Source organism: Schistocerca americana, chromosome 5 (assembly GCF_021461395.2).
Source record: "Schistocerca americana isolate TAMUIC-IGC-003095 chromosome 5, iqSchAmer2.1, whole genome shotgun sequence".
Classification (NCBI taxonomy): domain Eukaryota; kingdom Metazoa; phylum Arthropoda; class Insecta; order Orthoptera; family Acrididae; genus Schistocerca; species Schistocerca americana.
In genome coordinates this window covers 511,419,614-511,433,799 of record NC_060123.1, presented here as the reverse complement: position 1 = coordinate 511,433,799, position 14,186 = coordinate 511,419,614, and the positions used below count along the sequence as shown (strand labels likewise).

The window sequence follows — 14,186 nt, the reverse complement described above, 5'->3', positions numbered from 1 at the left end:
ACTATCGAGAACAATGTTCTTAGACCATTAACATCCTGCCGTTGTAACTGAAGTTAAAATCTTGTGGGTTATTAGGCCGCGTCATATTTCTTCTGAAATGATCGACGTTTCGACCCCTCTTCTGGGATCTTCCTCAGGATCTTCCGGTGTCCACTACTGCTAGAACACTGTCAGAGACGAGTGTCGCGTCCTCTTACAAATGAAAGTTTTCCCGCGTTCGTGCTGGAGAAGTGGTAGTATTGGTTAAAATTGTTATGGCTACCATTGGTGAGCCATAGTCATAGGCTAATATACCCGATTTGATGCAGAAGAATGGGCGTTGTTGGTTAATCTCCTGTAATTACTATTTATCTAGTAAACTGAGACATCTAGTTGGTAAAACAAACTCTTTTGTCAAAGTTTCGGAATATTTTATTAGAAATTATACGCACACTGAAGATATCTGCAGGTGACATTCTTGTTAGCTTCGATGTGACTAACGTCCCAGTATCAACTACGATGGAGATCATAAGGGAGAGTCATGCTCTAGATGTTTGTGACTTTATTGAATTATGTCTTCGTTCGAGATACTGTAAATACAATCTTGAATTCTATGAACAGGCTGACGGCCTTGGTATGGGCTCACCCATTTAGCCAGTTGCAGTTGACGTTTTTATGGAACATTTTGAGCAACAAGCGTTAAGTAGTGCTCCTTTGAAGCCTTCTTGCTGGCTCCGCCATGTGGACGTTACATTTGTTGTATGGCCACACAGCGAAGAAGAATTTCAAAAAATGTTCAAATGGCTCTAAGTACTATGGGACTTAACATCTGAGGTCATCAGTCCCCTAAACGTAGAACTACTTAAACCTAACTAACCTAAGGACATCTCACACATCAATGCTCGAGCAGGATTCGAACCTGCGACCGTAGCAGCCGCGTGGTTCCGGACTGAAGCGCCTAGAACCTCGAAGAATTTCATGTGTTCCAGAATTTCTTAAATGGAATTCACCCCAAAATCAAATTTACCTTTGAGGTTGAGAGTGAGTCGGTCTCCCGTTCCTAGATGTGTTGGTATACAGAAGATCTGATAACACTCTAGGTCACAGGTATTTAGATGTCACTTCGCACCACCATCTTTCAGAAGCAGGCAGCACTCAACACTCTGTCTTGACGTGCCTTCCGTGTCAGTGATGACGACAACTTGCAATCGGTGTCGAATTTTTTAAAGAGGACATTGAAGACGAATGGCTATGATAGTTATTCAAGCGAAAGGGCTTTTAGGCGGAATATCAATAACGCTAATAAGAATGACGAGGAACCACATTCTCACTCCGTTGGTTTAGCGTTCGTTTTTGGGGTCATTGACCGCATAAGCAGAATTCCAAAGAAAAATGGTATTCAGACATTTTTCTTTAATCGAAACAAAATAAAAGATTTTTTTCCGACAGAAAACGGATTCACCTGATTGCCTCCACAATCCAGGTGTCTATCAAGTGACATGTGGCTGCGGCATAATGTATATAGGCGAAACGGGAAGAACTGTTAACGCATTAAGGAACACGAACGGGCACATGAGGCTAAATCAAAGTGCAAAATTGGCAGTAGCGGTACATCATGAGAACTGTGACTCTGACATCGATTTTCATAACGTACGCGTGCTGCCTAAGGAAACAAATTTTTATGGGAAAAAGGTTAGAGAAGCCGACGAAATTTCCAAGAATGCATCTAATTTCAATAGATAGGACGGCTATAGGTATCCAGCTTTGTGGCTCCCCTCCACCAAGGAAGTGAATACGTGGCCGCGGTGTGCGAGCGACATAAACAACGCGCTGAAAGTCGCCTCAGCGGACAATAATATTTTGGATAAACATCCCCCCTCTCTAGCTCTGTCCGTTTCGAATCTAGCCAACTATGACGACCAACCAATAGCGGTAGGAAGAATTTCAACCAACAACTCTTCTCCAGCATAAGTGCGGCATAGTGCTTTTCTATCCAATGACAAAAGGCCTCCAATAGTATTCACAGGAGATTAGCCAACAACGCCCCTTCTTCTGCATCAGAGCTGGAATATTAGTCTGTGACTATGGCCCACCAATGGTAGCCATAAGAATTTTAACCAATACTACCACTTCTCCAGCACGAACGCAAAAAAAAAACCTTTCTAAGAGGACGCGACACTCGTCTCTGACAGTGTTCTAGCGGTAGTGGACATGGGAAGAGCCTGAGGAAGATCCCAGCAGAGGGGTCGAAACGTCGATCATTTTTGAAGAAATATGACGCAGCCTAGTAACCCAGAAGATTTTAACTTCACACAGTTCAGTATATTTTCATAATATTGATATAATCGGTACAACATTAACGTCTTCTACGAATGTAGCACATCGTACCATTTATATCAATATTAAGCAAATGTGTTGAACTGTGTATTTGTCATTCTGCACATTACAGAGCAAAACGATGTTAATGGTCTAAGAACATTGTACTCGATAGTTGCATGAAAGCCGAAATTTAGATTGTAGAGAAAAAAGAATTACAGTAATATACAGTCAATCGGAGACTTATTCTTTCTTTCCGTTTTTCTCAACAAAAAAAAAAAAAAAAAAAAAAATTACAGAAAGAAGAAAGAAACTGCAGAACTTCTGTGAGGTGGACAGAAGTACTGACGGGAGGACGATGACTGCTTTGATAACACAAACGGTTGAGCACTTGGCCATCAGGTAAATGTCTCAAGTTCGAATGTTGGTCTGGCACATAGATTTAATGTGTTATTGGGAAGTTTCAAAATGGTTCAAATGGCTCTAATCACTATGGGACTTAATTGCTGAGGTCATCAGTCCCCTAGAACTTAGAACTACTTAAATCTAACCAACCTAAGGACCTCACACACATCTATGCCCGAGGCAGGATTCGAACGTGCGACCATAGCGGTCACGCGGTTCGAGACTTTAGCGCCTAGAACCGCTCGGCCACCCCAACCGCCACTTTGGGAAGTTTTCATTTCAGTTAAGACTCCTCTGGAGAGTGAAAATCCAATCTCGATTCAACTATAGTGCTCTTTCCTTAGTTCGAAATCGAGCAAAAACATGGCTCGTATTTTGAAGTGAAAAACGTTCTACATAACATAGTGCTGTAACCGTCTCCGATTGTTGACATTTGATACTGTTAGTGACTATTAACATACTTTCAGTTCCTCTGTTTTATACGTCAGGACAAGCGCAGTTTTTTTCTAAGGAGAAAAATTTAGTCACCACTAAGAGTGGTACCACAGAAAGAAATTGATCTACCAGTAACTTCGGAAATCGGTGCAGTTACAATGAAAATATCTCTACGTAAAGGCTATACCTTACAGACGAGGTTCAAAGATGTATGGTTTCAGAAACTGCCCCGCGTCCAGTGCCATGGATGTTAGCGAAGGCAGAGTACTTTGGAAGGAGAGCAACGAAAATGCTGACGGTGTTGGATGATATTGAAATTAATAGTGACATCAGTGGAGACTTTGAAATTTAGGTACATTATAACATCAAAAAAAAATGTGGTTGAGAGAGACGATGTTGTGAATGAGTCTTGTTAATGTCCAATGTGATAAGAAGTTTTCAGTGAATTTTATGTCTTTCTTCCACCATCAAAATTATCGAGGCGTCTTATATTCATCTGCAGTTTACACTCGAATCAATGTAGTTGATGAAACTCCCAGGCAGTTTAAAACTGTGTGCCGGATGGTGGCTCGAAATCAGAACCACTTATAAAACAACCGTTGGGTGTTTGCTACTCTACTACGATACTGCTGTCTCTCATAAATCCAATCATTAGAAGACAAATACTCCAGTGATTGATAATTTCGGCAAGCGGATAACGACGGGTACTAGGACAAACAGTTATTGTGAGCAGATCATGAACAATACGATTTACTGACAGAAGAACGACTCCCAGCAAACATATTTAAATATGTACACTAAATCAGTATTTGCGTGCCACTATACCATACCAATCTTCTCACACTCAAATTCTTAAGTGAACAAACGCGGAGCGAATTATCATAACACAAATGAATTGGCTAGTTGAACCGAAAAGTTCCGGTCCGCGTGCAGTCAGAACCATAGTGCCAAGAGTGTCCCGAGAGTACCAAATTTCAGCCATTACCTCTCACCATGGACAACATATCAGCCGACGGCCTTCACTTAATAACCGACGGCATTTGCGAAGTGATGCCACTGCTAACAGACAAGCAACACTGCGGGAAATCATCTCAGAAATCAATGTGGTGCGTGCGACGAAAGTATCCATTGGGACAGTGTGGTGAAATTTTGTGCTAATGGGCTATCCCAGCACGTGATCGATGCGAGTGCCTTTGCTAACAGATCGACATCACCTGCAGCGCCTCTCCTGGGCTCGTGAACATGTCGGTTGGACCTTAGACGACTGGAAAACTGCAGCCTGATTAGATGAATCCCGATTTTAGTTGGTAAGGGGCAGACCCCAGTAAGTGATGGACCCAAGTCGTCAACAAGGCACAGTGCATGCTGGTGGAGGCTCCATAATGGTGTTGACTGTGTTTACGTGGAACGGACTGGGTTCTTACGTCCAACTGAAGCGGTCATTGACTGGAAATTGTGATTTTCCGCTACTTAAGGGGCTCCGGAACGCCCTATACTTGCAATGTTAAAATAACGCTTATAAATTACATCTTTCCTCACAAAGTATTTGAGGTGGGAAGTTGAACTTTTTACAGATTATTTATTGGAATATGGGATACAACTTAACACAGGGATTTTACAAAATTTTAGTTCAGTTATTAAATATGATTTTTTTTTCAATTGTAATGAAAATTCACAACATTTTTTTGCAATTTTTTATTTATATATTCAAAAATATACAGTTTTTTGGAAAAAGGCTGTGTTAAATTATGCAGTAGGTACTGTGTAACATTTACTGAAAGTTTGAAACAAATATGTTTGGAAGATCCTTAGAAAACATGTAATTACACTCCTGGAAATGGAAAAAAGAACACATTGACACCGGTGTGTCAGACCCACCATACTTGCTCCGGACACTGCGAGAGGGCTGTACAAGCAATGATCACACGCACGGCACACCAGGAACCGTGGTGTTGGCCGTCGAATGGCGCTAGCTGCGCAGCATTTGTGCACCGCCGCCGTCAGTGTCAGCCAGTTTGCCGTGGCATACGGAGCTCCATCGCAGTCTTTAACACTGGTAGCATGCCACGACAGCGTGGACGTGAACCGTATGTGCAGTTGACGGACTTTGAGCGAGGGCGTATAGTGGGCATGCGGGAGGCCGGGTGGACGTACCGCCGAATTGCTCAATATGTGGGGCGTGAGGTCTCCACAGTACATCGATGTTGTCGCCAGTGGTCGGCGGAAGGTGCACGTGCCCGTCGACCTGGGACCGGACCGCAGCGACGCACGGATGCACGCCAAGACCGTAGGATCCTACGCAGTGCCGTAGGGGACCGCACCGCCACTTCCCAGCAAATTAGGGACACTGTTGCTCCTGGGGCATCGGTGAGGACCATTCGCAACCTTCTCCATGAAGCTGGGCTACGGTCCCGCACACCGTTAGGCCGTCTTCCGCTCACGCCCCAACATCGTGCAGCCCGCCTCCAGTGGTGTCGCGACAGGCGTGAATGGAGGGACGAATGGAGACGTGTCGTCTTCAGCGATGAGAGTCGCTTCTGCCTTGGTGCCAATGATGGTCGTATGCGTGTTTGGCGCCGTGCAGGTGAGCGCCACAATCAGGACTGCATACGACCGAGGCACACAGGGCCAACACCCGGCATCATGATGTGGGGAGCGATCTCCTACACTGGCCGTACACCACTGGTGATCGTCGAGGGGACACTGAATAGTGCACGGTACATCCAAACCGTCATCGAAACCATCGTTCTACCATTCCTAGACCGGCAAGGGAACTTGCTGTTCCAACAGGACAATGCACGTCCGCATGTATCCCGTGCCACCCAACGTGCTCTAGAAGGTGTAAGTCAACTACCCTGGCCAGCAAGATCTCCGGAACTGTCCCCCATTGAGCATGTTTGGGACTGGATGAAGCGTCGTCTCACGCGGTCTGCACGTCCAGCACGAACGCTGGTCCAACTGAGGCGCCAGGTGGAAATGACATGGCAAGCCGTTCCACAGGACTACATCCAGCATCTCTACGATCGTCTCCATGGGAGAATAGCAGCCTGCATTGCTGCGAAAGGTGGATATACACTGTACTAGTGCCGACATTGCGCATGCTCTGTTGCCTGTGTCTATGTGCCTGTGGTTCTGTCAGTGTGATCATGTGATGTATCTGACCCCAGGAATGTGTCAATAAAGTTTCCCCTTCCTGGGACAATGAATTCACGGTGTTCTTATTTCAATTTCCAGGAGTGTAGTATGAGAAAATAAAAGTTTTGGGAATCGAGCGACAAAGATTGGATTAACTTTTTAGTGCATTCCAGGTCCATAGGATGGATTATCTTCATCCTCTGCAAACTCCTCCTCCAGCTTCCTCTTGTTCCTCCTCCTGTTTACTCTTGCTTGTATTTCTAGACTCTTTACAGCCCTGTCTGCAGCCCGAAGGCGTTCCTTGTCTAAAGCAAGCATCGCTCGTTGTTGTGTTCGTAGATTTTGCTACCATTTTCTTCAGTTGCAGTTACTGCAACACTGTTCCAACAGGTGGTCATGTATGAACACTTATCACATTTCAGTTGTATTTCACTAGCAAGTCCTACGTGCTTTATTATGGAGAGTTCCAGACCAACTTCACTACAATGAATACATCTTACACAGTTTGAAAAAATTCCTTTGAGAACCGACATATCAAATATTTCATTCACATCCGATTCGCCCATAAAACATTCATAGTTTTCACTCATTGAACCAAGCTTCTTCTATGAAGTATTTTCTTTCCCACTTTGACTGCTATGGGCAGGTGTACTTGAGAGGTTAGGTTCACTCACTTGGTTATCGTCTTTATTGTTTACAGTAATAACACTTACCTTTGGCTTTCCAAGATTTCTCCTTTTCTTAAAAGCCTTCAGAGGATTTCTAATAACTTTACTTTTACTCATTATTATACTTCAACAAAACAGAGACTCAAGAAACAGAATTAATTACGAATATTTTCGAGATAACGACAGAGTAAATAAACATGAAACAATCGACAATCACACCAGCGATATATATTGAACCATCACAGGTTAGCCACAACACATACTTCATCTCACATCACTAAAATGTACCTGATGGACACGGACGTTAATAATAACACCATTTGACAGCAGTTTAACAGCGCCACAGTGGGTCACGCCCATGTAGAACACATTTCAAAAAAAAATTAAAAATAGTTGTAGTCTTCGGAATTGAATAAATTATATATCTATTAAAATGTAATAGTCTGCAGATTCAGAAAACGCAAAAAAGTATAAATTGAACTTTTCATGATTTTGAGCCTTTCCGGAGCCCCTTAAGCCATTCATAGACTTCACGTTTCCAAACAATGATTAGATTCGTAAGGATAGCAGTGGGCTGTGTCATTGGTCCACAGTCGACCGCGACTGGTTCGAAAAACATTCTGGACAACTAGAGCGAATGATTTCGTTACCCAGATAGCGCGACACTAATCACAGCGAACATTCATGGAACATAATCGAAAGGTTATTTTATGTACAAAATTCTGCCTCGTCAACAGTTTCGCAATTATGGACGGCTGAAGAGGCAGCAAGGCTCAGTACTTCTGCAGGGAACTTGCAACGACTTGTTGAGTCCATGTCATGGCGAATCTCTGGAATACGCCGGGCAAAATGAAGTCCGACACGATGTTAGGAGTACGATATTGCAGTGCCCATGTTATTCTGATTACGATCCAAAGTTCTTTTGGACATGCATGCGCGCATGAAATACATTAACTGACTTTGTAGCTGCAAGTAAAGACACCCACCAGTTGTAGACTAGAATGACGACAGTGGAAATTTGTGCCGGACCGCGACTGGACGCAGTCACCTTACCATTTGGCTATGCATGCTCGACTCACAGCCAGATAAAAACTTCGTCACCCATGCGTCTGCGATACCGTTCTACAGCTGATGCTTCTTCAAATTCCCAATTGCAAATGCATGTCCAAAGGAACTTTGCATCGTAATCAGAATAATACAGGCACTGCAATATCATATTTATCTGCCGATACCGGAAAGTGACTTTCAAGTACAGCGTCTGACGGGAACGGAATCATACATAATGTGTGGCGTCTATAGTTCCGATGCCACAGCGTAGGTGCACGCTCGTAGGTTGGCACTATGAGAGCGGACGAACTACGCCGACCACAGCGCCCTGTAGCCGACGCTGTGGGGCTCAACGAGCGCCGCTCTGCTTTCTCCCCAGTTGATCAAGAGCACACGACCAGGCAACTTAGCTTCTACTTGTACGGGGGCTAGCCATTATAGACTTTGCCTTTGTTACTTCAGTGATAGTTTGTCCAACTACTAGTAGCTGTTACCTTTGACACATGGACAACGGCTTCGCAACTACGTGCTCATCTTTACCAAAAGTTACGTATATGTCATTGACTAGTATTCTCTATTAAACGCACTTTTACTTTACATGCAGTACCGAAGTGCTTTACCTCTTCTGCTCCTACTCTCTTTCTTCATTCGGCCTATTTTGCAGATCACAGGAGCAGACCCATTCGCCGCCTTCCAGGCGGGATACAAAATAATGGATGTAAGAGTACAGGTCGTAGACGCATGATTGACGACATATGGAAGTTTGGGTCGGGCCGTGAGTCGGGCACGGATAGGCACATGATAAGGCAATCGCTCCCGATAAGTGGGTATCAGGGTTCGAGTCCAAATCCGGCACAAATTTTCATTGTCGTCATTCCATTCTACAGCTGATGGTTGTCCTTATTCGCAATTGCGAATTCATTTAACGATATTAGGCGGTATCTCATGACTTTCGCCACCTCAGTGTAGCATGCCTATACCAGTTCCTTTGGCGCTTCAGTGTATAAACATCACAGGTCAATGGTAAATGTCTATATTTAAAACTTTTTACAGTTCTGCCACAGAAGTAGAACTACTTATTGAATTGAGTAGTAAAGTTATTGCTTTGGCGCCGGCCGGAGTGGCCGAACGGTTCTAGGTGCTACAGTCTGGAACCGCGCGACCGCTACGGTCGCAGGTTCGAATCCTGCCTCGGGCATGGATGTGTGTGATGTCCCTAGGTTAGTCAGGTTTCATTATTTCTAAGTTCTAGGGGACTGATGACCTCAGAAGTTAAGTCCCATAGCGCTCAGAGCCATTTTTTTTTTTTTTTGTAGTATACTCACATACTGAGCCTCGCGGATAAATGTGGTAACGACTCAGCTACCTAAGCGCACAGAGTTTTAATCAGCCAATTTGAAATCAGCACACACAACGCTGCAGACAGAATTCGCTGTGATTCGGTAAACGTTTTTCTGCTACACCTACATCCACATGGATACTCTGCAAATCGCATGTAAGTACCTGGCAGAGGGTCCACCGACCCACCGTCAGAGTTCTCTATTATTCCACTCTCGTATAACGCGCGGAAAGAACGAACTTCTGTATCTTACCGCGCGAGCTCTGATTTCTCTTATTTTATCATGGTGACCGTTTCTCGCTATGTAGGTCAACAAAATATTTTCGCATTTGGAGGAGAAAGTTTGTGATTGGAATTTCGTGAGAAGATTCCTCCTCAACGAAAAACGCCTTTGTTTTAATGATATCCATCTCAAATCCTGTACCATTTCAATGACAGTCTCTCCCATATTCCGCGATAATACAAAACGTGCTGCCCTACTTTGAAGTTTTTCTATGTGCTCCGTCAGTCCTATCTGCTAAGGATCCCACACCACGCAGCAGTATCCCAATAGACGACGGACAAGTGTAGTGTAGTCAGTCTCTTCAGTAGAGTGTCCTGCCAATAAGACGGAGTCTTTGGTTAGCCTTCCCCACGACATTTTCTATGTGTTCCTTCCAACAAACAGCCTTCTTACATCTAGGAGAAACAGAAGCAGCGGCGGTGTGTTATTTGAGCTGCTGTATAGGAGACGGGAGTGGTTTCCTGAGCAGTGCGCAGGGGAGCGCCTAATGGCGAGACACGAGCGCGGATCACGGAGCGCATGCAGAGCCGGCCAGCGAGAGGAACAACCTCGGCTGCGGGCGTGGCGCGCTGGCAGCCGCCGCTGACGGGTGGCGGGCTGTCGCGCCGCTGACGATCCTATTTCTCGGCGGCGGCGGCCTGCATACGCGATTCCCGTTCCGGGAAACCTGCAGCGCCGCTCGGCGGCACGGAACGGCATTCGCCGGTGCAGCGGAGGCGACAGGCAGTCTGGCCGCGCCGGGGAAGTGCCCCGCGTGGGCGGCCGAGCGCGGCGCGCACCGAGCATTGTTGTCTGGCAGCGGCGGCCGCCGCCACCCCCGCCGCCTCCGAGGCCGGAATAATGCATGAGCGGCCGAGCCGGTCCGCTGCCCCGCCGGTGCGCCGACGCCTCGGCCTGCCCGCCGCGGCGGAACACACGGCGACGCCCGCCGCGCGCCGCTCGGCCGCTGTCTACGTGTCTGCTCCGTGGAGCCGCCTTGCGTTACCCACCTGCTCCACGTCGCTACACAAGCAGCTGTCAGACAAGCTACAGACACAATCCAACCATCAAACTACCAAGCTGGCTCAGTCTAAACCCAACAGCTAAATTTTATTCAGACGAAAAATCGGAGGTGCTACTTAATCATACCTTTTCTTTTATTCTCAAATAAGCTCGTTCCCTCATGCCTCTTGTCTGGGTTCTTGGTTACACAACTAGCAAAGGGACAGTGCCTACTCGTGATCACCGATTTCGTCAAAATTTATGACACGTGCGGGGCTTGGCCAGAAATGCAATTGAAAGAAGCGGAAATTCCACATGGCCAAGAATTTAGAAAGTAGAAATAGCGTCTTTGGGGCGGGTAGAGCGTGTTCTGAACCATTAATGTTGACGTGGTCCCCAGACAGTGATTGACAAAGGGGAAAGACAACAGAACGGTAGTCCGATGGTTGTGGAATCGAATACCTGTGCAGATAGCCTTTTATATATTTTCAGTTTTTACGCTACCTACATTGCAAACAAACCGAGATGATTGTTAATGTATTCTATTTGAGCTGATGAAACACTGTGTCTGTGAGAATAGATTTCTTCTGTTAACTGACTCTTGGGAAGGAAAAAAGAAGAAGAAGAAGAAGAAAGAATGGTTCAAATGGCTCTGAGCACTATGGAACTTAACATCTGACGTCATCAGTCCCGTAGAACTTAGAACTACTTAAACCTAACTAACCTAAGGACATAACACACATCCATGCCCGAGGCGGGATTCAAACCTGCCACCGTAGCGGTTGTGCGGTTCCAGACTGAAGCACCTACAACCGCTCGGTCACACCAAGAAGAAGAAGAACATAATGAATGAGGAGATTTTTGAAAATGAATTTGGATCGCCATCGGGTAGTAGTAAAGTAGTTATCACCCAAACGCACTCCGCTAGCGCAACCCTGCAGTGTCTAATTCCATCAATAATTTGATCAATAAGCTTCGAAACTGCTTTTACCTCTTGGAGAGGAAAAGGAATCACATTCCGAAGACACTGCATCAAAATAGATTCCACTGTATATCATCAGCTATCCTCGCCAGTATTTGGTGATAGGATGCGTTACACGGGATTGCTTCCTAGCTGTGCGATGAGAGAGACGCTTTTATGAATGTGAACCAATGTTTTGTGTAGAAACTTCAAAACAAACATGTAACTGTAAGAATTCGGTATTTTTATCGTGTGCAGTTTACTGAGAAAATTACTGCGACACCAGTTTTTGCAGTGATATTATTCCAACGTGTGTGAACCCTCAATTGTAAATCAATAACAGTGTCTAATTTTATATACGAAGTTCTCCTGTCTGTATTACTATCCCTTCCTGTAAATTTCTTTCCAATCTCAAATTTTTCTTTGCCTTTCCTTCCATCAAAATACTCATTAGTACGCTACATTGAGCATTATCTCGCTTTATTTGCATTGAAAGTAACGTTACTTACACTGCAAATAACGTAAGAATTGAACATAAAAAAAGGTTAGCGTAGCATTATCGTTCTGCACTCTTTCACCTGCGCCATCTGATGTTGGGAGATATGCTCCAGTAAATGGTTCATGCCTAACCAGATTTTTTTTTTTTTTTTTTTTTTTTTTTTTTTTTTTTTTTTTTTTTTTTTTGCAAACGCTTCGCCATGTGGTGGATGTGGGGAGAGAGATGGCGGAGTTTTGTAATTTGTCATGAACTGCTATATATATTATGACTATTGAGGTAAATACATTGGTTGTTCTCTGTCAAAATCTTTCATTTGCTAACTATCCCTATCAGTAGTTAGTGCCTTCAGTAGTTTGAATCTTTTATTTAGCTGGCAGTAGTGGCGCTCGCTGTTTTGCAGTAGCTTGAGTAGCGAAGATTTTTGTGAGGTAAGTGATTTGTGAAAGGTATAGTTTAATGTTAGTCAGGGCCCATTCTTTTGTAGGGATTATTGAAAGTCAGATTGCGTTGCGCGAACAAAATATTGTGTGTCAGTTTAAGGACAGTTATGTATAAATTGTTCAAAGGGGACGTTTCAATAGCATCTAAATAGCCCGGAACGTCTTAGTGAAACAGTTTCCATAATACACAATTATAGTGACTGTGAAGAATTAAACAGTAACAATGAATCAGAATCATCAGACAATGGGAATGTGTTAAAGGTAGAAGAAGAAATAGCAAATGAATCAAAAAACAGTGTTGACGAAGATAACATTGATAATATAAAAACTGATAAAAATCGTGTAAGTAAAAATGGTGAACCTTGTTCCAGAAATCCACCAAAAGCTACGTGTCGAATAGTTCAAGAATGTTACTGAACTGCTTCCATGTCTTGCAGGAGCATCTAGTGCAACGATTCCCAAACTTTTTGAGACCATTACCTTTGAGTGTTATCAGATATTAGCTAGTACCTCTCCTTCTACCTATTGTCATCAACATTACCGCCTAACTAAACTTTAGAAGAAAAAGAATTTCCTTTGAATATTCTTTTTTAAGAAAATCAAGAAAGATAAATTGCATTTGCTTTATTAAACCACGAATTTATGAGCGAACGAGACAACTGGTACTAATAACTTGCTCGTAACGAGTTCTCAATGCATCACGGATACTACCTACAACTCTTTCTGAGAAAGGAAACTAACTATCCAAATCGAGGGTAGACACTTCTTACAAAACATGCTTCCTCTGTACCCTCCACTCCCTAGTGTCACTTACTACCACTTTTTAAAATCAACCAAATTATACCGTGTGAAATATACTTAGCCCTATGTTTTAAATCGCTTAGTTGTTGGACTCTTTATTTCTATACTGGTAGAAATTAGAAGTTAATAGCGATACAGTTAGTTTATTGTTTAATTTTGCACCTTAGGGGACGATTGCGCCATGTTGGGAACCACTGATGTAGTGAAACTGAACCAGTAAGTGATACTTTCAACTTGTTCTTTGCAGGCAGTATGTGAAAAATTCTTGTGAACTGTACCAATAAAAAGGCACAGGCATATGACGAGGAATGGAACGCAAGATACCCAGAAAAGAAGAAAAAAATTGTTGCCGACATACGTTGATGAAATGTACATATTTTTAGTGGTTCTGATAACTATGTGTGATCTGTAAACTGAACGGAGTCTATAGAGCTGTTCTGGACCACAGATCCTATGGACAAAAGTGACATTTTCTTTCCTTCAATGTCTCAAAAATCTACTTCAGCATTAATCTACGTTCATCAGATTTGATGGCATCACTACAAGAAACCAGAGGGGAAACAAGAATAAACAGTAACCTCCGACACACATCGTAGGGTGCCTTCCAAAATATCGAAATTGATCTAGATATAGAATTAACAACCCCTAAAACTGTAGATCTATATTTATACATTATATGGATAAAAGAAGCACGAGGAAACTAATCAGACGAAGTACTGAAGGAAAGAGCAACGTCCTGATTAAATTTCAGTCATATGTGACCATTAACTATGTAAAAGCAAGATAACTGAAAACAGGGTCACTATAGGGTTGTGGAAGCCACAGTAAGAATTTGAACAGATGCGGTCGATGTGAATAAAATTTCGTTCGAAGCTACGGGAAGTCATCTACATGTAT

General features: G+C 43.7%; 1 protein-coding gene across 1 annotated transcript; it reads left to right on the top strand.

Annotated features, from left to right (window-relative positions):
- The first annotated feature begins 10,126 nt into the window (after positions 1-10,126).
- On the top strand, positions 10,127-10,693 carry LOC124616476 (testis-specific gene A8 protein-like). The gene is made up of 2 exons (XM_047144785.1): positions 10,127-10,199; positions 10,281-10,693. The coding sequence occupies exons 1-2, from the start codon at positions 10,127-10,129 to the stop codon at positions 10,691-10,693; spliced, it is 486 nt and encodes a 161-aa protein (XP_047000741.1).
- Positions 10,694-14,186: the final 3,493 nt, after the last annotated feature.

Coding starts and splice junctions, on each gene's coding strand:
- LOC124616476 (XM_047144785.1), top strand. CDS start 10,127: ATGCAGAGCCGGCCAGCGAGAGGAACAACCTCGGCTGCGGGCGTGGCG. Junction 10,200..10,280: donor GCAGCCGCCGCTGACGGGTG/GCGGGCTGTCGC, acceptor GGAAACCTGCAG/CGCCGCTCGGCGGCACGGAA.